Source organism: Agelaius phoeniceus, chromosome 10, assembly GCF_051311805.1.
Source record: "Agelaius phoeniceus isolate bAgePho1 chromosome 10, bAgePho1.hap1, whole genome shotgun sequence".
NCBI classification, from domain to species: Eukaryota; Metazoa; Chordata; class Aves; order Passeriformes; family Icteridae; genus Agelaius; species Agelaius phoeniceus.
In genome coordinates, this window is record NC_135274.1 from 26,920,924 (window position 1) to 26,946,329 (window position 25,406).

Consider the following 25,406-nt stretch of genomic DNA (forward strand, 5'->3'; position numbering starts at 1 on the left):
CTCTTGTTCCCAGAAATCCCCATTTTGTCCTTTTTCTTTACCAGCATCATCCTCATTGTACAGCTGGAGTGAACCACTGATCACACTGCAGAGGAAACACACACAGCTACTGGAATATTTTGCTTTCTAATCTGTGGCACTGAAGTCTCCCAGCAGTGCTCACAGCACAGGGGTGCAGCAGGCAGAAAACACCAATCCACAGCTAATGGAAAGATCATTTTGGTGTAACTTCAGCAAGAACTTTTCAATAAGCACACAACACAGGGTTTGTGTGAACTGATGCTTACCAGGAGGAGACGCTTCTCTGTTTCCAGGACATGGACACTTCTTTGAGATCTGAAGACACCAAAACTTACAGTTTCCAGCGTTTCCTCTGTTTTACCTTAGACATAAACCTGAACAGAGTTAGAGCTGCTCCGGGCTCAGTACTGAAGCAGACATTCACAGCAGTGACTGAGCAGGCCCAGATGTTTATTCAGAGCTATCAGTGCAACCCCAAACCCCTAAGGCAGCCACTGACAGCATCAGAAGATGCTTCTCCTAGAAGAGAAGAAACCAGGCTGTTGCATGAAAAGCGGTAACCCTGGCATTGGTCTGTTACTGCCTCACTGACACTACATTTCTCCATTTTGTTCAGAAGAGCTACTGAATTTAATTACACTGCAACAACATCTACAGCCAAAAAATTCAACAAAACTGGTTTAATTTCAGAAAATGTGTTAAAATATATATATATTTGTACATCAATTTGACACACTGCATTAGTTTACACAAATGATGGTCTTTTTTGAAACTGTATTTATGAAATGTACATTTTTAATTTAAATACTCAGTATACACTGCATTTAATCTGCATGTTGCATTTATTAAATACATTAAATCTGCAATGTAACAAAACGTTTTCTGCATACGAAATTCAAAACACCATTTTAAATGAACAAAAGATGGCTCACTTCATTTATTTGTTTTAACAACTAGTGCCTAGCACACTAGCTTAGCTCCACCAACACCAGCTGTTCTTTCTCTTTATTGACATTGTTCACAGACTAGTACATATTACACTAAGAGTGCTGGATAAAAACATGAGGTACGGAAGTGGTTCAAAGATTACAGGTCATGCAGATCATGCGAGACAGCAAAGAAAGTTGTGAATGAGAAAACACTAAATAAAAAATACATAAAGAATGTGCATTATAAAATAAAAAAAAAAAAACAAAACAACAAAACAAAAAATCAACAACCAACTCAATTATACAGCTTTGCTTCTTTGGTTACAAAGTAGGTTGAACAATTTCACAGCTTTTTATTCCCACCCAAAAAACCAAACCAAAAACGAAATGTCAAAAAGCAGAGGAATCATGGCCCCCTTCTCTCTATTAAAAAGTAGAAACAGAAATGAGCAAAGTTTTCTTCATCAAAATAGCCCATCACTTATTTATTATATCACAAGGACTGGTGACTACCTGTACAGATGCACTATGGTCTTCATACTTACACTCTATACAAAATTTACATTCAAGCTGGATCTTTACTACCGTAAATAAATACCAAAGGTCAATTGCCATTAGTGTTAGAAATATGCCAGGATTCTTTGTTCAATTATTGCCTAGACATTGTATCTATTAACGCAATCCCATCTATCATTTTACCCATACAGACGTTTATTAAAAAAAATTCAAAAGTTCTGTGACATTGTTCATGTACATTATGAAAATAGCAGCCCTGTAATAAATAAAACAAATAAATGAAACTAACATAGGCAAATGTTACTTATATGAAAAGAACAGTGGCTCTGAAGAGGAATAGTCGCTCCTTACCAGACAGCAAGGCCCAAAGCAGCCCAGGAGCAATGGGAACCTCGGAGAGCCACCCCGCGGTGACAGAGCTCCGTGCTGCAGCCGGGGACGAGCCCGGGCCGCGGGGCCCTGCGCGGCCTCCGCGCGCAGCGAGGGCGTGCGGGCGCCTCGGCGCCGCGGCCGCGCGGCCAGGGCAGCTCCGCAGGGTGATTGTCTAATACTGAAAAGGCCAAACACACAACAGAAGCAGGCTGCTCGCTCGGGCGGAGCCGGCGCTGGCGCCGGACGGGCCGGCTCACGCCGAGGAGACGTTGGGCTGCGGCGGCTGCGCGGGCGGCGGCTGCGCCTGAGAGGAGCTGCTGGGCCCGGCCTGTTGGCTGGACAGCTGGGATAACTGATCGTTGTTGGAAAGGGACTTTAACAGTGCATTTTCTCGTTCAAGTAAAGAGTTTCTTTCAACTAATTCTTTTATTTGTTCCTTCAGAACTTCCACTTCTTCTCTCACTGCATACATCAAATGGCTTTTCACTAGATCCTGTAAAGAACAAGTGGACAATTACACCACGGGAAAGAACAACTTTCCTTCACCCCAGCCCCAGAACTTACTGTTACTGCTTTCGCTGCAGTAAGCCTGGGAAAAAAAAGCACTCATCACCAAAAATTTACGAATAAATCAGCCTTTGAGCACAAACAACCCAGCCCTTATGCGAAGTGGGCCTGATATGAAAAGCTTTGTCTCCAGCACTCCAGTCACTTCAGTTCTGTGGAAGCTACAGAGAAGAGTGACGCCCCAGCTCCTCAGAAGGAAAGCACCTGCTCTGATGCTGTGACCTGGGGTATGGGTCTGTGGTACACAGGCCCAGCCACTGAGGCGTGTGAGAACTAAATCAACAAGAAAGCTTTTACGCCATCACAAGCAAAAATCCAACAGCTCTAACTGAAGCTGAGCAGTGTGTTAAGGATGGCCCTTCAGAAAAACTAGTAATGAACTTGGCTAGAGTAACAGACTGAAATATGCACTCTATTTTCAGCACTCCTTCAAGTTCAATCACCTTGTTCACAGCAATTTGTAAGAAAATTAACTGAAAAACATTTCTAGGCCAACACCAAAAGCAATAATGCTTTGTGGTCCTTCATAGATGATACAGAAAATCCTTTATTGATGCTCTCAGTCTGACCCACCTGGAAGGATATCACAGCCTCACAGAAACACAATAAAGCAGGAAACTTATGTTCAGTGATGAACCACATTAATCCTGTTAGAAAAAACAACTTATATTTTACTTACCATTGCCTGTTCTATTTTGTTGTCAATGGCAACAACACTTGCACCAGAGGCACTGTAAATACAATGAGAAAACTCCGTGAGCGTTATTGTATCACTCAGGTCAAACTGTGCACCCGCAGGACTCCTGGATCATGCTGTCACTGGAAGGCTGAAGCTTAGAGTCAAGAATCCAGTACACACTCACAGGGGGGTGTCCCATGTCCCTCCCACCCCACCCCACCCAGCTGCCCAGTACAGTTGTGACTCACAAGAAACACTGCTCCTTCAGTTTATATGTTGTCATACTGGGCTTATGACACCCATAACCATAAAAATGCATTAGAATAAACACTAAATCAACTGCTTTAATTCCTGGCCTCATTTACCAGCTTTCTTCACTGAGGAAAACAAAATTTCATGGGATATTCATCAGATTCTTACCACTACCATTATTTCTTCCAAACTGTTTTTCTAAAGCAATGAAGAAAACATCCTGTTTTAATACCTGTTCTCTGGACTCATTTGAGTCCACCTTCCAGGTAAGGAGCTCCTGGCACAGCACTTGCAGCCTGTGGCAGCAACCGGCAGGAGGGGGAGACAGGACCAGAGCCCTGAGCCTGCAGCCCCTTCCCGGATCCCAGAGAATTCTGCCTGGATCCTGTCTGACAGCTGACAAACACACGGCCATGGGCCACAGCTAGGGCAGCTTTGTTCCACAGACACACACACTGTGCAGGACATCCACCAGCACACCTCAGTACACTGCGAAGATGTTAATTCCTGTGCCAACAGCACCCCAAACTGGGATCTCTGCATCCTGTGTGACAGGAATCCAGCCCTAATAGCCAGGGTCTGTTTCCAAGCCACGCCAGAGGCGCACAAGCCAGTCCCTCACGGCAGCTCTGGAGTGGGATTTCAGCAGGCCAGGGTGCCCTGCTCCCCCCAGACTCTCCCCAGGGCACGCAGGGCTGCGGCCTGCAGCAGCCACCTCCCCACCCTCCACATCAGCCTCCCACCCCGGTCCCAGGGTCCCATGTCCCACCCAGCCCTGGTCTGACACTGACAGTAGCTCCTGGGCTGTGGCAGCCCCACCAGTGAGAGCTGCTGATAACACTCCCAGCCATGGACGTGGCTATCAGCATTGTGCAGCCGCGTTCAGTACAGTTAACACGGGGAAAATGCTAGGGTTGCAGTCATGCTGGAAAACTCGCCTCTCTGGAACTGTGCAACTCACCAAAACCAAGTGTTAAGAAAAAAAAATCACTCAAGGCTTTTTACAATGAGTATGGCAATGTGCTCAGCAGTACAAGTGACAGATGTGAAACACGGCTCAGCTCCTGAAAAGCGATACTGGTCAGAGAAGTTAATTTTAAGGGCTGCCACAGAACCACCAGCACTAGAACTGGGCTTTTACAAGCGGGGGGCATCAGGTTTGCAGACTGGGGGAGTAACAGCCTCTATTTCTACTGAACCAATCTTGAAACCCAAACCAAAAGCACTGAATACCCATTTCAGAAGAAAATTGTTCCAATCTCTTATTGTCTTCTAAGCCTCTTCCAAACCCTATCTATGGTAAACCTCCTCAGAATAAAAGCTATTTATAACTCATGCCAAGGGAAGTATGCCTTTTCATGCTGAGTTAACATATATCATCAGACTCATCTGACACATTGACACTTCATGAACACAGAAGTATCTGTGTTCCTGAACCACAAAATCCCCAAGACTCCATGTCCTCTCACAGTCCTTCATGGACACCACTCTCCAGAACAGATGAGGCAGCTCTGAAGAGGTAACAACAAGAGGAGGACAATTAAAGCAAACTGCACACTAGGCAGTGGGATCTACTTCCCCATCTCTGCACCATAATCGTACAACTTTTGTCAAGACCCATCTAGTCAAACTTGAGATTGGAACTTTGCTCTTCTATCCCTGTTTCAGCTACTTTGTAGTGTGATTATTTAAAACAACAAACTCCACTACATGACTCTAAGTAAAGGCATTCAAGCAGTCCCATGAGAAAGACAGGCAGCCTTCCCTCAGCCTCCCAAAGAGCTGTACCTGCGTGGCATGCTGCAGAGGCACCCTTCCTGTGTGTACCTTGTGCTCTGAGCTCCCCTCTGCCTGTTGGCTGGGTGTAGAAGCTGTCCCTCACTGCAGTGTGACTGGAATGAGCCAGGGAAACCACTGCTTTACCACACACACCCCACTCTTGACATGTCACCAACAGTGCTGAAAGCTCTAAGCAGCTTTACACACAACTTTGTAATGTTCTTGCTGCTCCCATCCCCAGAGCAGCCGTGCTAGGACTGAGATGCTGAGTCTGGATTCCAGCCCTGCTCCCTGCACACATCCTAAGTGCCAACTTCAGCAGGCAGAGGCTGGCACTGTGCAGACCCCTCCTCGCCCACCCAGGAGAAGCTCCACACTGACACAGGGCGCCCCAGTTTGCCATCAGGATAAAACCAGCTGATTATACTTCATGTCACTTTCTCAAAGCAGATGAGAATTAGATGTTATGGTAGCACAATCCCACATGATTTTGTTCTTTATTCATCTGACAGTGCTCCCAACACCAAGCAGCTCCTATGGGACATTCATCAGCAGAGCCCTCCAGTGACAGCTGCTCTCATGGGAAACTCCAAACATGCTGCCAAATCTTAAAATTTTGTATATTTTTCTCAAATCCTAAACTCTTGACATCAAATTCCAGTTTGCATAGAAATATTTTTATCCCATGGCTGCAGAATGACATTTATAAATACAATCCAGTCCTTATGAAAAGGCCAGGAAGAAACCCAAAATATCCTTTAAACAAGTCTTTTTGGATGACTGAATGGAGAGAGAGTCTGACACATTCTGTGAGTGCACCATCCACTGTAGAGCCAATGCCTCAACTTGCAAATCCTGGAATCAGAAGAGGAAAGACACCATTGAGCTCTTGTAAAAAAAAGACCAATTGCTGATTGCTCCAAGAGCTACAGAAGTCTGACAACTATTGTCAAAACTGCAAAAAAATCCACATCAAGTACCACAGGGCAAATGAAGGGGTGCATTAGGCATGTAATACTTGTTTTTAACAGCAAAACCCCCATCCCATACTGAGCTTCTGCAGCCCACGAAGTATCAAACACATACACTGAACATGGCATGCTTAATTTTGACATGGACCTCCCAGTTAAGGTCATGTCCATATAGGCTCTACCCAAAAGGATGCTATATTGGTACATCAAGTTCACACTGAAGCCCACAAGGTACATGGCAAGATTTACAGTCAGCAATAACATCAAAGGTGCCCCAAGCACAGTTTGTCATTCCCAGAGATGGACAGTAATCCCAGTGTTTTCCTACCTTAAAAACACCAGGTAGACAAAACCCCATTTTGTCAGAGAAATCCTCATTTTGATGGTTTAAAAAAAATCTCAGCAGCTTTTGCTTTACCTATTAAATTGTCTTTATGTCAACTGACAAGTTCTCTCACTTTTCCCATTGTGGGAGAAGGGGGAGATGAGCGAGCGGCTGCATGGGGCTTAGTGCCAGCAGGATTAAACCAAAACACCCCTTTTTGGCACTCAGCATGGGCTTGGAAGGGTTTGAGGTAAGGACAGATTTGACTGGGATGTTCTAGACTGAATGGATTGCTGTTCCTTCTGTGCAGCTATTGCCTGGAAGCTCCTGTGCTTGCCATGGGCTTGCTTGCCTGAGTCTCTTAGAGCCCACTGCTTGCTAGTGGCCACTTTGCTCTCACTGCTGCCACACTGCTCTTATCACCTCACTGCTGTGCCTGGAACACTTGATAACAGCCACTAACTACCATGTGCCTGGGCTGGCGGGTGCCCAGGGCAGTGCTGCCACACTGGGCAGGCTGCAGCTCCAGCCCTGTGGCCATTTATTCCTTCCCCTCATTGTTTACTCATTTATGAGCTACTGTCTTAGCACTGGTTGAGATGTTCAGTCTACCCAGAGAAATCTTTTCTATTCTTGAAAGAGTTAAGGTCTATTTAATTAGCCTCCATCCCATAAAGAGATTTTATAATGATAGCATCCCAAGCAATCCAATCACCTATCCAGGCTGGAAAGAGGATCTGTGTGAGTATTGCAGACTTCCATTACTGTTCTTTGTCAAAGCCATGTGAGAATGTGCAACAACCTGAGGCAGTGAACTCACCACCTCAGGAGTTCCCACACACACTTTGAGTTAATTTATATTGTGAAGGCTTAATGCTTCACATATAAATGCAATGGAAACATAAATCCTACTGCTTTAAATTCAAGATTCCCAATACTGTCTGTGCTTTAGGCAGACCCACCTAAAGCTGTGCACCTTTACTGTGCAAAGACAACCCAGGCCCAGAAGAGCAACCACCCAGACTCATGTGGACATGCCAAGAAGCCACTATTCCCCTTCTTAAATCACATCAGCTGAAAAAACCAACACAGGAGACTTGTGCCTCCAGCAACACCCATGCGAGCACTGTGCACGAGAACATCCCTGCTAACGGGTCAGTAACAGCAGCATCTCCCCAACACTCAGTGCCACCAGCACTCTTCCTGCCACAGCATGTTGGTGAAAAATAAAATAGCTTCTATTCACCAGAGCAACTCAGCAATCTCTTTCTCTCTATTGCAGTATCATGTGTCTACCTAGGCTGATTTCAGCAGGTCCCCAGAGACAGCTACTCATAGGGGAATAATCCAGATTTGTTAGAAAAAATACTAGAATTACACAGAAAGATTTTCAGTTTACCCTGAAGTCTCCTAAGTCAAGCCCCTCAGGTTCACAAAGTACTTTTGAAAGAACTGCAAAATGTAATTAAAAGCTCACTGCCAGCAGCCTCACGGTCCTGGTGCTCTGCAATGCATCAACCCCCACATTTTGTGATGGGCAAACAAAGGGACAAGTCACCTAAGTTTCTTGTTTTCACAGCAGCAATTTTTCTTTCCCAAACCAGAGATGCCAAAAAGAAGCCCCACACCACGTTCTTGCTAGAGCCCCCACTGTGTCCTGCCCAGCTCCATCCTGCAAGGGTTCCACCACCAGCTCACTGATGGCCCTGGTGTTCCCTGCACCAGCTTTTACTGGAAGTTTATAGCTGACAGCTTCTCTGTTTCAGTCATCCAGTGAAGGAAAGCTGCCTAATGTGACCTTAAAATCCAATAACTCGGGTATAAATGCAAAACCTGCAAAATCCTGTCAAAGACTTTGGAATTTGAACGGATTATAAGTTTAAAACATGTATCAATCCTGATGAATTGCATTCTATGTTCTCACAAATGCTTGTTTCTAGCACAAAGAGTTCACTGGCAAAGATGCAAGGTTATTTTAAAGGTAACCATTTACATTCTTCTATCTGAATTCAATGTTTTATATCCCACATTTCCAGCATTTGCTTCAGGCATCGTACATAAACGTCAGATTTGTGAAGCCTCCATCTTAATAATTCATTATTTGATTTTAGGGTTTTTTGAATTAGCTTCCTCATCTTAAGCCTTATTTTGAGGCATGAAAATAGAGAAACAGCTGAAGGCTAGACCACAAAGTGACCTTTTGGTCTACAAACCAAATGTGTATTCTAAGCCCTGAAGTTCGTTCCAGTGAAATAACAAAGTCCTTGAAACCTAAATACCAACTCTGTTCCATAAATACAGGGAAGTGGCATCATCCAGAGCTTGAAGCAAGAACATAAATTCGTCCAACTTACTGCTGAAAAAGGAAGATGTGCTTTGAAACTGAGCTTAATGCCAGCACCCCAGCAATACAAAATAATTTTTTAAAAAAGAGCAGAACACTGAGCATTACTTATAACCTTCATCATTGTGCAGTATACAAACTATTGCCAAGCAAACTTTAAAGGATTCAGTTGAGCTGTGCAAGTTGAGAAGCCTTTCAAGTCAAATACAGCCAGGACAGTGACGAAATGGTTATCAATACTTCAACAGCCAAACAAAATTTACATTCTACACAGCTTGTTAAGCAGAAGTTTTGACAAGCCAGAGCAGCACAAGGCATTAAATCACATCATCACTAGGACTTTGACTTAATGCTGACAAAAAAAAAATCCCTCAAAATCATTAAAGCACAGGAAAGAAACAGTTTGCAGCTACTGATGAATTAGTAATGCACCTCTCTCAAGTCTATCCATGCCAGATAAGACTTTGTTGCACTTCACTGCAGTTTCTCACCATGAGTTCAATGCTAACCTTGGAGATTTACTTTGTCCTTGTCACAGTTCACCTATGTTCCCCATCCAGCTTTACTTGAGCAGAATGAAAGTAAGCCAGAAAGCTTTTTTTTCCTGGTTTAAAGATATATATATATATGTCTTAACTTTGCCAAAATTGTGTTTAAATGTAGTATTTTCACAATGTGTTTTCTGATATAGGACTCAATGGCAAAAAGTTTCCTCTTTTGGAAAAGGAAACTGAATATTTAGGCAAAGCTCGCCTAGGAGCTGACTAGCATTAAACTCTGAGCTTACACATCATGTATGATACATGCATAATGGAAGAAAGAAGAAAAAAAAGTCATGTCATATTTTAGAGTTTAGTTCCATGTCTCAGAACAAACACTTCACTTCCATGACCGCTTTCACCTCTTCAAACTGCAGAAGCCCAATATGGAGTTGTGAACACAGGCAGCAGTTGTGTGCAAACAACAACAATGAGAAACTTGCACAGAGCAAAGCAGTTCATGCATACCTCAGCATGTATGCATTCCATACTCAAGCATCCATACCTATCCCAGGTGGTCTTTGACTCGTGTAACTTGTTGAAATGGAACGCTTGGTAGAATGCAGTTGACGGATTCCTATGAGATCCAAGAATCAGACAGACATATTGAAAATGGGTACGTAATAAAAATACCAACTCTCTTAATTCAACCTGCATTACAAAGTGAATTAGCTGTCCAGACAGGTTAAACTAATGTTTGAAAGGCCCTACTGTTTCTATGAGTTTGCATTAAGGACACAAGGATCCAAAACAAAATAGCAATTCTCCAGCCCTATGGATTTTCAGGCTATAGCAAGCTGCTCCTTCACAAAAATGAGACTGTAAGGCCAAAAATAAGACATCTCCTGTCCTGCTGGCAACACTGTATATAGTTCAGCTGACCACCACCCCAATGCCAAACATACCTAAACCCAAGAGACACCTTTTCCATTTTTGGTATGTTCCAGACTACCTCTGCACACAGTACCCAGTGTTTCCATCCTACTTAACCCCCTGCTTTGTACTCAAAACAGATGATTCCTTCAAGGGGACCTGGAAGTCAGAGCTCAATACACCACATTCAAACTACGACAGATCAAGTTACAACTGAAAAACAGATCCAGCTAGAAATGAGAAATGGAACATCAAGTACCTTCATAAGCACCTGTCAGCCACCTTGCCCTTCCCGAGGTGCAGGAGGGCAAGGGCTGATGGAGCCCTGCCCTGCACTGCCCAGAGTGCTCTCACAGCCACAAGGCCAGAGCACAGCCCCCCTCCTGCTGAAAACCCCACCCCGGGGCCCCGTTCCAGTGCCAGCCTCACCCTCCCGCCTCAGCCCCACCATGGCAACTACACTGACAGTGCAATTAGCAATTCTACCTCTCCAAAGTCTCATCTGAACATCTGTTGTGAAGTGGATACTGGATGAAGCACACGCTTCTCTGCTGCCAGCGGCTGCAGCAGCGTCACACTGAAGTTACAAACTGCCTTCCTCAACTGCTCATCCTCACATGGGCAGAGCTACGCCAGCCCTAGAGGCAAAGGCAACAGCCTTGCTGAAAGATCTCCAGACATGCAAACATAAGTTCAAATTCCTTTTAGAATCTGTTTTAAAATGAGATGTTTATAATGCACTGGAAGCACAGGTATCAATCCCTTTTCTAAGTTAATGGCAAGAATATTTCTAAAAACAATAGTCTTCAAGTTAATTAATTATTTCAACTGAAATACAATTACTGCATAATAAAAATCACATAAAATAAAACAAAAACATCACAGAGGCAGCACCATAACAAAACACTATCAGAAGTAATTAGATTCTCATGGCAGGTGTATACCAAAAATCTTGGAAGGATAGTGGTATTTGTGTATCAGCAATGATCAGGAAGTGTCTGAGTTTAAAGTGTCTGTCACTCCTTCTCCCACCTTCAGTACTGTATCCTTCAAAAAAAGAAAATTCACACAAGTCTGGAATTTAGCTTAAAACCTGCTGCAGAAGTTGCTTGATTGAAACTGATAAACACCATCCTCCTATGTTGGTAATATCCACATTTTCCTAAGAAGCACTGCACACAACTCAACAAATAATTACAGGAAGAGCAACACAATAGCTAAAGGACATTGGTGTAATAGAACTTCACATGTGGAAAACAATTGGCATGTGCAGATCAGGAGAGCACTCCAGGCCCAGGCTCTTCTTTCTAACGCAGCTGTCAGGAGCATGTACAGTCCCCTCCTCGGAATGAGGCTGTAAATAGAAAGTCATTTAACTTCCAAGATAAATTTACTTGTAGCATATAAAGTCATGTTGCTACTGCTAGGTATAAAAAGTGGTTTATAACCACACAGCATGTATTCCATATAGTCTATTTTTGTACTGATACACTCTATGCTCTGTATTTGTGTACTGTTTTTAAGCAAGCATCTGAAAAGATATGGAAAAATTTTCCTTATTAGATTCTCATTTGTAACCCCTACTGTTGAAATTGCTTTTGCATTACTTCAGACAAGTAAGAGAATCTTTTCTACTCCACAGCTATATATTTTAAAAATAATTAATGGGGCTGTGTGTACCTAAACAGGAAAAGTAAATCCAGAGGCATCATGAATGATGCCTCACATGCACATCTGAATGAATATGACTGAGTTTCAGACTGATGAGGCATCTAGTTTAACCATAAGAAACAGTGAAAGGTCAGAGAACAACTAAAATGCCTTTCTGCTTGCAGAATCAACGGAGAAAACAGCTTACAGGAGCACTAAAGCCTAGCCTGCTGCTGCTGTGCCACAGCTGGAGCCCCACAAGTCCTCCTGACCCTGCCCTAAGTGAAGGCAGGACAGCCTGGACCAGAAGAGCAGACTGCCTATGTCTCTTCCCTGGCAGAATGCCAGGTCTGAGGTCAGGACTCAGTCCCAGTCCTTGCAGAGTGATGCAGAGGAACCGAGAGCCACACAGGACAGAAATGACCCAGATGCTGATCCAGAGAAATAGCAAGCACCTCCCACAGAAGGTACTGCAGAACTTCTCTTCCTCCATCTCTGGTGAGAGAGACCAGGTATCCCCAAGGGTACACGGGCTGGATTTCATTCCCAGCTAAGTACACTTAAACATTTGAAGTGTATTTCAAGTGGCCAAAAATGCCTCTATGTCTCTCTAAACAAGTCCTACAACATATACTGCATTTATGTCCTTTAAAAGCTCATGAATGCCAATATTCACAACTCACTCCCACACTCTTGTTTCTAAGAACAGTTTTCACACAACAGGAAATTTGATCCAAATTTAAAGAAGAACTTACTCAGTTCTCTGAATGCCCAGGTCATCAAGCTGTCCCTTTAAAAGGGAAGCCTAGACCTCATCCCAAGTCTCATGTCACTGTTGGAAGTGTATCCTCCCACTGCAATTCATCTGGACAATATTCCAAATACAAACTTCATCCTTGAAGGCTCAGTTTGCTAGAAACCATGCCTGTGAAAGCTGGCAAATCATCAAGTATACAGATAAATGCCTTTTGGTTCAAGTAATGATACTGGCTTTGGACTGGGTATCAGCCCGACCACAGATGCCTTTTTACCAGCTACTTCCTTTGAAAGAAATAGTAAGATCATTGTTCATGAACAAGTCCCAGTTCAAACTACTGACCAACCTCAGAAACTGAGGGCAACAACAACAAGAACACATGTAAAATAGCACTTTTTTCCCGATAAAAAAATCAATATCAATTCAGACAGTTCTCTCTCAACCTGAGTTATTTTCTTTAGGTTTGAGAATAGGAATGACGCAAAACATTCAAAAGGCCCAGCCACCTGTCTTTGAAGAACATGAGAACAACAGGTCAGACAATCCACGCTCGGTACCCCTAAGGAAAACCAAATAAGAACAGAAGCACATATTCACAACCCAGACAGAAGCAAGCACACATGGGTGACCTTTACAGAAGCTCACTTCAGCCATAATTCCCTCTGAGAACAATTAACAGGTCTCATATAGAAAGCCACAGGAGATGTGACCATGTCATAAAATTAGTTGCACTTTTAATGCCGCCTTGCATGACATTTTTGTTGGTAACAAAAGGCTGTTTACTGGGGTAGTGACTATGACCTGCAATGGACACTAATTACAGCTGCTCTCAAAATTACAGACTTGGCAGGGTTCATCTGAGATCTGGATGAGGGATTTGATGATCACTTGATCACAGTTTATCAAGAAACTTGCAGCATAGCTTATGGCATTTTGAGATTATGTTTACACTAGTAACAGAATTCCTTCTCTATCCTTCTCCTTTTAAATGATGTTTCACTTTATTTTTAGCACCTTCTATTTAAAGCAGCTGCAACTTTGAATTAGCTTTCTTTCATAAGACTCGATCTACAGAACAGCAACTGGAGCACAAAGCTTTGCAGGAGAAAACTAACAGGGACTAAATGTGGGGGAGTCAATGCAAAATTAAGGAAAATAACATCTCAAGCTCTGAAGCAATGTGTTTAATTGCACATTCTGTTCATGCAGTTCCTTAAAGCCATTATACTTGCTATACACACCCTAGAAGACCAGCAAGAATTCAGAGGTTTAACACTCAGTTTTAGGTGCATCGTAGCTACAGATAAGAGGAAAGGCTGACTCAGTGACCAACCCACATGACAGTTTTTGGGACAGTGGCTCTCAAACACCACAATGGATTTAAAGGGGTTTCACACGCTACTACAAAACAAACGTATTGTAACAACGTAGAGAAAGCACACTGCAAGGAACTGATCTTCACTGAATAAACCAAAAGCAGTAGCCCATACTTCTTCACCTTGCTCTCAAAGGAAGATTTTGGCAAATAATTTCCTGCAGTGACCAGAAGTCTCTAAGGAGAAGGAAATACAGACAACTGCCTCAAATACACAGAGTACGAAGTCTGGCAGAGGCACTTCACTGATCACTTCCCTGCTCTGTTCAAACACTGGCATCAAGCTTCCCCTGCCATGGGTGGGCTTGGGTATTTAAAAACAATACCAGGAATATTTTCCAAATCCTACCAAGGCTATTACTTGCTTTATGTAATTATGTGATTTTAATAAATCACAAAAAAAAAAGTTTCATTATTACCTATACTGGGTCATTACCATACACTAATTCTGAAGGAGCTTTGCTGAAGAGTTCAAATAGTGAATTCTAGTATGACTATTTAATACTAATCAGAGAAAGAATACAACAATCTTCTAAGTATCTTGTTATTCCTGATTTCAACAGCTGCACTCAAAACTCTGGAGTCCAGTTCTCTTGGGTCCCACAGATTGGTCCCCAAGGCTCAGGAGTGCTGCACACAACTGTAATTGTAACAGCTTTATGATTCCCAGATCCAGTGATGACCCCTTCCATCCTCAGCATGCTGCCTTCCCACTGCCCAAAGCCAGGCTGGGTGCACTCCTGTCCCACCAGGCCTCAAGGCTCTCCTGCTCCTCCTGTCCCAAACCCCACTGCCACAGACGAGGTAATTAACACAGCTCCTGCTAATGGAGCACGGCTCTTCTGTGAAGGCTGTCAGTCAGGCTGAACTTTAATTACTTCATCTTACAAACTGTGTGAGGACTAATCTGAGAGCTTCTGTTCTTAAATCAAAATATGTAACAAGCTAAGATTTTTTGTACTAATGATTTGTCTTCTCACTGGATATAATCAACCTTCGGTTCTTGGAGGGAGGATACAGAACAAAGTAGTCCACATGATGCACAGCTTGGCCTCCAGGCAAAAAAAATCTACAGCAGATCACATTTTCAGCGAGAAACTTACAGATTACAAGCTGAGAACAGCAATGCAGAAAGTCTGCCTGATCTAGTCAGGGATTCTTGCCTCTATCAAGTAGCTTTCAAGAAAAGCCATAGAAAAACTCACCAATATTATCCATGTTTGAATGAACTGAGAAAAGTTAAAAAAAAAAAAACCAAAAAAAAAACCCCCAACAAACCAAAAACGAAAACCAAACAAAGTCTTATTGATAATAACACCCATGGTCACAACAAACACCTTGAACTCCACTTCACATGGAGTGGAGCCCTTCAGCATCTACTGATACCTGCCAAAGAATATCATAATGCCATCATACTCTCCTGCAAATTACCCCAGCCATTCAAGAGAGCAAGCTCTGAGTGCTCCTACCCAGCAGACCCTGATATGCTGGTATAAAGGAGGGAGCAAAATAATAAATTCAGCATTTCTGAAATAAAAAGATCCACATTTACTAGTATTGCATTATAGATCCAAAAATCTGCAAAACCCCTCAAAATTATTGACTTTTACACAACATGGCTGGTAAAGAAAAGACATGTATTTGTATGTATGAACTTGTTATTGAAGATGATCAGGCTCCTGCTGCCTGTGATGCCCACAAAACCTGATTTTCTCAAACACAGTGATAAAGGGAAAGGTGCCTGTGATTTCTGATGAAAGTGGCCCTGCATAGTGGAACAGGGCTTGAATACTCATTCTCAAATAAAACTGCACTAAAATGAGATTTTTTCCCCCCACTAAGTTGCAGTGACACTTTCAGCTATTTCAGTCATCTATAAACACAAATGGCTCCTGTTTTTTTGACAACAAAATATTTCAGTATCTGTGGGGGGTAAAAAATGAGTGGATAAAACAGCTTTAAGCAGACTCAGATGAATCCCACCTGTCCTACTCATGTGATAATGGTCAGGAATGCATGTATGAGCAAACGTTTCAAATTACACATTTGGCTTTAAAAAAAAAATGTTAGATCCTAGGCCACGTATGGCACTTTGTTTTTACACAGAATATTATAAATCTGTCTGCCTTCCCACAACATTTACAAAGCCTCTGCCACTCAAGTTTCAGGCCAGCCTGTGCTGTCAGTGAGTGCTCACCACTTGGTTTACAGAAAAAGTATTTTTAAAAATGCATTTGTAGGGTTGGTCAAGGTATTTACAGGCCTTGCACCCACCAAAGAGTGCTCTACATAGGAGACATTCCCAGGAGCTCTCATCCACACCCCTACAAAAATAGCCAAAGTAACTTGATGGAGAAGCAAGCAGGGTTTTTTAACCCTCATTTCTGACCACCTTATCCTCTATTGGATATTATATCTGCTTGAGATGGATGCAAAAGGTTCAGAAACTGCTTTCAGTGACGTATCTCATCTCCTATCCAATCTACACTCCTCCCCTGCAAGCTCACACCCCTGCCCCACTCCTCCCCGCCCAGACAAAGGGGTCAGGACTCTGCCCTCCCCGCAGAGGGGGTGAACGCCGTGCTGGGCTGCACAGGGCAGAGTCCAGCAGGTGGAGAGAGGGGATCCCTCCCTCCCCTCAGCACTGCTGAGCCCGCACCTGCAGGGCTGTGCCCAGATCCCACGCCAGTTTGAACCTTTCCCGTGTCGCTGCCAGTGCGACTGACAGCTGACACCCCTCCAGGGCACTCATTAATGGTTCTACCTTCTCTCCACACTGACAAAAGCACTCAAGCAGGCTGGCACAATTCAAATACATCCTTTATAGCTTCAAAGGGAGACCAGATATACACTCTCTTGGACTAATTTTGTCTTGATTGACAAAGAAAACTAAGACAAGCGTATAGCTGTCCTTCATGTGGCCAAGTAATTCACCTGCCCTGCCTGAGTGAAAATAGACTATCCCATAAGGCAAAGATTTCCTGGCACTTAATACGCATTCATATTTATGAAGTGTGAAGTTTAAAGATGGAGTAATTTTCAAGAGGAATGAAAGTACAACCTTACTCTGCACTTCAAGTGACCTCTTATGTCTGGAGAGTCTTCGCAGAAGACAGTGGCTTTAGCAGTTACTATAAATACTTCTATCTTTATACTTTGTCAAATATAGGAATAAAAGCAGACACCTGTGCTTGACAATCTAGATTTACTGAACAGAACCATCCAGATGTACTTTAGCAGGAGGAGTGTCACAAAAGTTTAAGGAATCGTTGCTGACGCAAAGCACAAACAAGGTTTGCACTTCTCCTGAGCAAGAGAAACTGCTAATTGCCAGCTTTTAAGCAGGAAAATTAATATACAGCCTCAACACACAACCGGCTGATAACTCCAATATCCAGTAGAGTAACAGGGAGCAACTCCTCTTTACTATAGTGTCATCTGAAGTCATAAAAATTATCAGCAGCTCCCATAAAAATGCAGCCTCTGAGAACTTTCAGCCCTTCTGGTGTCTGAGAGCAGTTTGGTAGTCCTGCCTTTTCAAAACATCCAAATACTTCAATATTCAGTTTTTAACGAGAAGTTTAAAATAGCTTCCATAAAACATATGCTGTTATTTCTGTCATACGGACAGTACTCAGAAATCAGCTATGGAACATCTTTTGTAGGAGATGAGGAAAAAACTAACCCCCAGCAGCTGAGCAGAACACTCGTGAGTCTGAGGTGCAGGGAACCTCTCCTGTCAGGGCTGGTCACTACAGTCTTTGAAACAACCTGAAGAGTATCACTGTGAATTTCTTTCAACTACTTTCCCCATTCCCTCCTTTTAATAACTCTCTCATCTGAAACATTTGTACCTCATTAATTTTAAGAATATACTGACTCCTCCTTAACAAAGGCATTTGAATGTTTAAACTGGGAAACAGTACTGTCAAACAAGCAACCACAGTTTTGTTTAGCTATCTTGCACCACTCTAGAAGTGACTGCACAGCACGACAGGCTTTCTACTGTGCAGAAACCCATGCGGTGCTGCAGTTACCTTTGGTAATTTTTGTTATAGAAAGTACAGCAAGCAGTGAACACAACCAACTGGAGTTCCTTTGCATTAACCATCGTTTGCTGCCATGAGCTGCAGAGGCCACCCCTGAAGTCCCAGCTCAGTTTTCGAACTGTCCATCAAGCCAAAGGCTCTCCAGGCTCTGGAGCGTGTCTGTCCAGGCTTCATCCCCACCTGCTTCCACACACACTCACAAACATCGGCCTTCAGCAGGAGCACTGAGAACAAGTCTGCAGCTGTAGGAGAGCTCAAACCTCTGTAAAGTTTATAAGCAAGGTGAAGAAAGGGATAACACTGCAAACTAATGCAATTCAAGTACCATGTGCTGGTAGGTACTTGCAGAAAACTTACTATTTTTCTTTAGGAGCACAATAAAATATGCATGTAGGGCAATATTTAAGTGATCCCATGTCCAGCTTTGTCTGAACATGGTCCCAACAGCACAGTTCTCCCAGCAGTTAGTGCTCCACACGAGTACGTGATTTAGCTGAGCTCGCAGCCACGCTGCCGAGAGCCCTGCACAATCAGGTTCTCAACAGCTCAGCTGCCATAGCTGACAGTTCACAATTGCAGCCATTCATTAGTGTTCCTGGAATACAGCCGGAACAGTTCAAGCCGGGCAGTTATCTCTGGAAAATGATCTATACTCTGCGCCTTTTCCAACAGCCCCAGTAATATTTTGCCCCAAAAGTCTGCCAAACATGTAGGAGGTTTGAACAAGCTTTCTCAGTAACATTCTTTTAACAGAAGCCACATATTTCTTTTCCCCCAAGAGCCAAAATAAAGTTATTAAGCCAGATGAAATATTCTGCTTGTCAGTTACAAATTTGTGTATACATGGGCATAAGGGCAAGCAGAGAACCTGACACACACTGATACCAAAATCCTCTCAGGTGCTCTAACTGCCCTCCCTTCAAAATAATTAGTACTAATGCTGAAGTCCAACGAAAGAGAGTCAGAGCAATTTTGAGACCTAGTTCCAATAATGGTTTTACACAATTAGTATTTTCCCTGTTTGAGACAGCAATATCCACATCTGCCTCAGTACCAGTACTAGCTCCTCCATCCTTTAATACTGCTGCAGCTTATTTTATTTGCAGCCATATTTAAAGAGGAAAATCTGTTATGCAGTAAAGATTTCATAACTTTCACACACAATTTTTTCTTTTTAAGAGCTTAGCAATTTGGACACATCAACTCAAATACTGGCTTTGCTTTTCAAGGAAGGTGTGACACACTGAAGGCTTTTTTCTTTTTCATTCTTTTGGGCCACCTATCCACCCTTTCTTCCCCCACAGACAAGATTTTCCAATTAATTGATTCTTCACTATTCATCAGGTCAATGCAAGAAACCACAGGTTTTTATAGACTACTGACAAAGTGTACTGGGCTATGGGAACGTGAAATTAAAAGTCTTTGGGCAATGGCTTGGAAGAAAGCAATCTATAAACATAGTTCTCTTTATATATCATACTAGATCACCTCCACCCCTAATAACCTTAGATGCTGTTCGATTTAAAACAGCAGACTATAAGATAGGAGTAATAAAAAAAAATAAGTTTCAGAAATACATGAACTGATCAACTTTTTACATCATGTTTACTGTATTACCAACATGCTGCTTTCAAAGAATTTCCATCCTAACTATTTTACCTTTAAAACAGTTCCTCTTCATATTCAGAATGGTAACTTTCCAGGTAAATCCAGGGTATTGAGAGCTATACACTACTCCTTGATGAGTCACTGTTTTAGAAGATGACTATAGGAGAATGATCTACGCAAGTCTGTGAAGCTTCAAGTATGTGCAAATACTGAAGTATAACTGAAGGTGCTAGAAGAAACATGGATACCTGCCTCCACACTGAGCCCCCTTTCTGGGAGTGTTACAGATTAATAGTATGGAAGACAAAGAGAAAAATGATTTCCACAGATTTATAGCTTCTATGACCACCAAGTAACCTCTCTGAACTGAGCTGTGCGCTAACTTCCTGGACCTGCCAGCACAAACCATGACTCATGATGTATCAGCTCCCTTTGTGCTTTAATAGCTTTATCAGTGTCAACCCCCAGCCTATTAATGACACTTGAAGGTCTTCATTAACTATTTCACCACCGATTCCAGCAGATAAGGCAGCTGGGCAAAGCCCATGGGAGTGGCAGCACAATTTAAATGGCTGGAAAGGGGAAAAAAGCAGGAGCAAGAATAGAACAGCAGACAAGCAGGAGACAGCTTTACAATAAAGCCTTCCCAGAGAGTAAAGCACATAAAAACCAAAGCTAAAACAGCCTTAACAAGCTGCTAGGTTTTCATTCTCACCTTTGTCTGTCTGAAGCCAGTGAAAATCAGGCTACTGTTTGAGGGGAGCAAAGAATAAACTTCCATCTACTGTCTCTGTATCTATCTCCTATGTATTGTATGAGGTCTAGGTCTGTTTAAGGTGAGCTTTCATGGCTTACCAGAATCACCTTCCCAGCTAGGAAAGACTCTCACACCGTGCATGTGCTCCTGGCTTTCTGACAACCCAGCACACGGCACAGTTTTATCACCCAGTGCAGAAGCTGACAAACGACACACAGGCGCTCCTTCACTGATAACCAGACTTTCGTTTCTCTACTGAACACCACAGCATGGCCTACCAAAAAGGGCACACCGCATTCAGACCCCATTTCCATTTCTTACTCATGGCAAAGTGTCTGAAAGAGTCTGTTTAGACATGAACACCACGTAAAGCACCACTGCAAGGTGGCAAGCGCAAGGAGTAACTAGAAAATTAACTTTAGGAATCACTGTTCTGGTAAGAGCACCAAAAACTAACCCACTGGATTGCCACACAAAGTTACGTGCCCCTGATTTGAGTAAGCAAAGTAAGTTTTTCTCTATCTTTACACAGAAGTTATTAAGTTGTCACAGACAATCATGTTCATTGCCACAATTTATATTAAGTATTAGAAGCTATGGAAAACAAATGCAAAATTCATTCTTTTCTTTCTGATTCCTGAATCAAGAGAATGATTAAACACCAGACAAATCGTCTTCTCAAAAAACACTGAGCTATGAAAAGAACCCATCAGCTTGAAATCAAACCTTACTTGCACAAGGCAGTTTGTCAGCCAGATTAGCAGTCCTCTTAAGGTGGGCAAACTGCAAGTAAATTTTAAACTTTTAGTTAGTCCTTTACCACTTTATTCAAAACCAGCACAGGTTTCCAAACCACAGCTTTTCCTTGCAGAAAAGCACAGCAGTTACTTTCTCAGGCACAGCGTCAGCCAATGCTCCAGCGAGCACAGGCCTGCATTAAACCTGCAGCCTGAACTCTCCATCCACTTTGAGCTGCTCTCTCCATGCACTGCATCCCAACTCCACAGACACAGCTGCTTCACTAAAACATCCTCAAAGCAACACTGACATATTATCTTCATGTCTGGTGCTGTCTCAAGGGGAGAGAAGACTTACAGAGAAATTCACCATAAGATCTGCTCATAACGGACTAATGCCTGTTTTTAAAAACAAGTAACACACATGTATTCCCTTCCTCCAAACTGCAGCAATTCTGACAGTAAATGCTGAGACTTAATTTCAGTGCTAAAACACTGCTTGATTCTTCTTTCCCTCAAAGAAGTCAATCAAGTGGTCTGGCCTTCAGAGCAGTCTGACGTGTCCATGGGAACAGCAGCCACACACCCACTCCCTCTCTCAGGCCCTCTCAGGAGTCTGCTCACACCACACCCCTCTGCTACAAGTTATAGTTCCAAATTACTTTCCAACTTGAAAAAACTCACTGTAAGGTTGTACTTCCCACCGTGTCCACATCTTTGCCCAAGTGGTGTCTGTTTTCTCAGCACAAAGGACCATTCTCTGCAGAGCTTTCCCTGCATACGGATTTGCACACAAATCCACATACAAGTGCAAGTACTTTGCTTACTAACTGACACTATAAAGTGTTAACTCCACAGCAGGGTAAAAATCAAGAGTCTATGTTAAAAGCCCTGAGATAGCACCACAGAGATTTAACACTGCAATACAGTGTCATTTTAACCCAGCTGCCATTGAAGTGCTTTATAATGCATTCAGGAAAAATGAGAGAACAACCCTTCTCACAGCCTCAGCCACTGGCTACAGAAATACAGCTTTCAGTCTTCTGATTTGGAAGAGGTAATATTATTCATGCATTAAGCAGCTTCCAGGATACTTTGTACCCCATTTTGTGAGAAAATAATCACACTCACACCCTGCAAAAAACAAGTACAATTCACTACTGGCCTAAATACTTTGCTAGGGTTTGCACTCTTAAAATAAAAATACAGTCCAGGTGAACCTCAGCATGACCTTCTGAAAATAAGAATTTACAAAAAACACTGGGCAATTACTTGAAAGTTGACTTTTTTCCCCCCCTAAAAACACAGTTCTTTTTTATGGCATTATAAAATAATTCATACCTGTCTTCATCACCATCAACAGGAATGGATATGCCAAAAACAGAGCTGGCAAGACTGTTCATTGGAGTACTTGCAGGTAACTGAAGAGGATTTGCTAGAGTGTCTGGAATGGGAGGCTTCACAAGAGGTTTATTTTCAGCTATAAGAGAAAGTGGTGGCTGAGGTAGGGGTTCCGATTTTCTTCTAGTATCATCAATCTGGCCTACTAAGGACTGGGCCTGGGTCTGAAACTGTCCGAGGCTTGCCTGAGGCAGACTGGCGGGTGCGTTGGGCGCACCTTGCATCATCGAGTGTCCGACGTGCTGCGACTGGACCGCGCCGGTGCTTCTGCTGGCAGAAGGGTGGCTGGTCAGCTGGGACTGGACCAGCGTAACAGGGACGTTTGGCATAGCAGCAGAGGCCGTGGTGGACGCACTAGGCACACTTGTACCGGGCACAACCGCAGGCACGCTCTGAACTCCAGGGACCACAGCATGGGGGGCACCAGGCATTCCCGACACTTGACTGCTTCCCCCCATTGGATGCTGAGTCACAGATTTCTGTTGCACAACCCCCGTATGTCCAAGGCCTGGCTGCACCACACCTCCCGGCTGCGGGAGGGCAGGCTGACTCGCTGGTGCCTGGCCACTCTGCAGCAGCCCCGATCCCTGCCCGACTGCTTCGCCGGGCTGCGCTGACACCCCCATCACTGGCGCTCCCACAGCTGAGGGGTTCTGGCCCGTCACCTGCCCCACAGGAAGGCTGGAGGCCACAGTACTTGGAGCAGAGCTTGTAGTAGCCTGCTGAATTGCTCCTTGAGACTGCATAATTGTCATGTGCTGCATGTATTCAGCCTGCCCAGGAGACTGCGTCGGCAGTAGATGCACTGGTGGAATCTGGGACTGAGAATAAGCAAATTGTTGAGGCTGAGTCACTGGTATGTTTGCCTGCTGCACCTGCTGCTGGGCCACAGGAATGCTTGACTGCCCTACTGTCACGTTTGGAGGTGCCATGCCTTTCCCGTTGGGTCCAGCCTGTGAAACACCCTGTGGATTTACCTGTGGCTGTGGTTGCTGTGGCACTATCATTTGCTGACTTGCTCCTGAAGCCCCAGAAAACACAGGCTGAGTAGTACTCTGAGGCACGGCCCCACCTACGGGCTGTTGCTGTTGCCCAATGACAAAATTAGGTTGCTGTAGAGAGGACTGGTTCATTTTCTCTGTCTGAAGCAGCTGTGACACAGCAGCCAGGGAGCTGTCAGCTATAGAATCGGGGCCATGGGCTGACGCCGGCACAGTGGAGATCACAACAGAGCCTCCCGTGGCACCGAGGCCACTGTCCCTCTCTTGAGCAGCCTGCTCGAAGGTGCTGCTGTGCCTAATGCAATCTCCAGTCCTGCCCAGAACACCACCACCATCTGAGTCCCGGTCATAGTACTCCATACACGTCCATCGGCCTCGCCTGTAGGGCTCCCCAGTACCGTGGTCCAGCTTGATCACCCTGAAGCGTGAGCTGCACGCAGCAGCCGCCGTCTGAGACATGGCCCCGGGGGCAGTGGGTGCCTGAGCACTGCTGCCTCCCCCCACAGCAGTGCCAGGAGCAACAGCTGGCAGGGGCACAGCCGAACTTTTGGGCACAGCCCCCCCGTTGGGGCCTGCAGCCACCCCAGCAGCAGCCACAGCCAGCTGCCCGTCCAAAAGGAGATTGGGAGAGACGCTGCTGGGAGTTTCGGCCTCGCCCACGTTGTTCAGAGTCTCTTCGGAGGAGCTCCGCTCGCAGACGTCCTCGGGGCCGTAGTCGGTAGCTCGGGAAACATCAAAGATTTCAGAAGACACGTCCTCGGTGCGGGACTCATCCGGGTCATCCAGGCTCTCGGTGTCCTCGGTGATGCTGCTGGCCACCTGCGCCGTGGTCACGCTGGTGATCTGGAAGCAGCTCTTCTTCTTGGCCGGCATCTTGGACATGTTTCCTCCGCAGGAAGGGGTTCGGCCGGCCGTGGCGAGGCGAGCGGGATGCTAGGGCGGGCTGTCACGGCGTGCCGGCCGGGCCCCCGGCGCTACCGTACATCCTCCGGCGGCTTCCTGCGGCGGGCGGGGGGCGGCGGGGCTCCTCCTCTTCCTCCCTCTCCGCAGCCCTCTTCCCGCGGCCGGGCCTCCTTCTCCTCCCTGCCGCCGCTCCGAGCGCCCCGCGGCTTCCTGCGGGCCGCAGCAGCGGGCCCGCGGCCCGCCCCGCGCGAGGGGCCCCGCGCTGGCCGGGCGAGGCCCGGGCGGCCCCGTGTCCCACCCCCCCCCGCTGTCTCCGCGCTCTACCTGGAGACCAGCGCCAGGCGCATCCTGCTCGCAACCGGCCCGTGGGCTCGCCCCACGGGCAAACCCCCGCCGCGGGCGGGGTGCCGGCGCCGCGGCGGCCCGGGGAGCGGCGCTCAGCGGCCGCGGGCGGGCGGACCCGCTGCGCTGCACCGGCCCCGGAGCTCCCGGAGCGCGGTAGGGCCGCGGCTCCTCTCGCCCAAGATGGGGCTCAACTTGTGCGCTGCACCCTGGGAGCGACGTGGCCACGCCCCCGGCGGGTGACGTCACGGCCCGGCGCAAAGCAGCGCAGCGCGGCGCGGGGGTGGCTGGGGCGCGCGGCCTGCGGGGGACGGTTGGGATATGGCGGCGCACGCCGAGTTCCCCCCTCCCCCCCGGGGGTTGGTCGCGCCCGGCCGCACACAGCCCCGGCCGGCGGAGGGTGCGCGGCCCCGCCGGAGCGCCGGCGAACGCGAAAGAGCGCCCTCGTCGGGCGGGGTCGGGCAGCGCTCCCGCTGCGGTTGGACCAGCGCCGGGCCCGGGAGCTGCGCGGCGGCCCCGGCTCGGGGCCCTGACTGCAGCCCTGACCCGCGGCACCGCGGCCTCATTCCGGCTGGAACGGACCGCTGAGACCGAACCGTGCCCCACGCCCACCTTGTCACCTAGCCCAGAGCACTGGGTGCCACGTCCAGCCCTTCCTG

The 25,406-nt window shown here is 45.5% G+C and overlaps 1 protein-coding gene across 6 annotated transcripts; it reads right to left on the reverse strand.

The window, feature by feature from the left end:
* Nucleotides 1–673: 673 nt before the first annotated feature.
* On the reverse strand, nucleotides 674–24,930 carry TSC22D2 (TSC22 domain family member 2). 6 transcript variants are annotated; one of them, XM_054638926.2, is made up of 4 exons: nucleotides 22,442–24,716; nucleotides 9,800–9,871; nucleotides 3,085–3,136; nucleotides 674–2,331 (listed from the first exon to the last, which is right to left on the reverse strand). In XM_054638926.2, exons 1-4 carry the CDS (start codon nucleotides 24,382–24,384, stop codon nucleotides 2,092–2,094), a joined length of 2,307 nt encoding a protein of 768 aa, XP_054494901.1. In that variant the 5' UTR covers nucleotides 24,385–24,716; the 3' UTR covers nucleotides 674–2,091. The 6 variants fall into 6 exon arrangements, with proteins under 6 accessions (XP_054494901.1, XP_054494902.1, XP_054494907.1 ...); XM_054638932.2 differs by having other exon boundaries at nucleotides 2,193–2,331; nucleotides 9,763–9,871; nucleotides 22,442–24,928; XM_054638927.2 differs by lacking the exon at nucleotides 9,800–9,871 and having other exon boundaries at nucleotides 22,442–24,715.
* Between the last annotated feature and the right edge of the window lie 476 nt (nucleotides 24,931–25,406).

What these genes read in the sequence shown, in the direction of transcription:
- TSC22D2 (XM_054638926.2), bottom strand. Translation starts at nt 24,384, where the DNA reads ATGTCCAAGATGCCGGCCAAGAAGAAGAGCTGCTTCCAGATCACCAGC. An exon ending in TCAAAGACCACCTGGGATAG is followed by an intron (nt 3,137 to 9,799) that starts GTATGGATGCTT and finishes TTGTATTTACAG; the next exon opens with TGCCTCTGGTGCAAGTGTTG. An exon ending in ACAAAATAGAACAGGCAATG is followed by an intron (nt 2,332 to 3,084) that starts GTAAGTAAAATA and finishes TGTTCTTTACAG; the next exon opens with GATCTAGTGAAAAGCCATTT.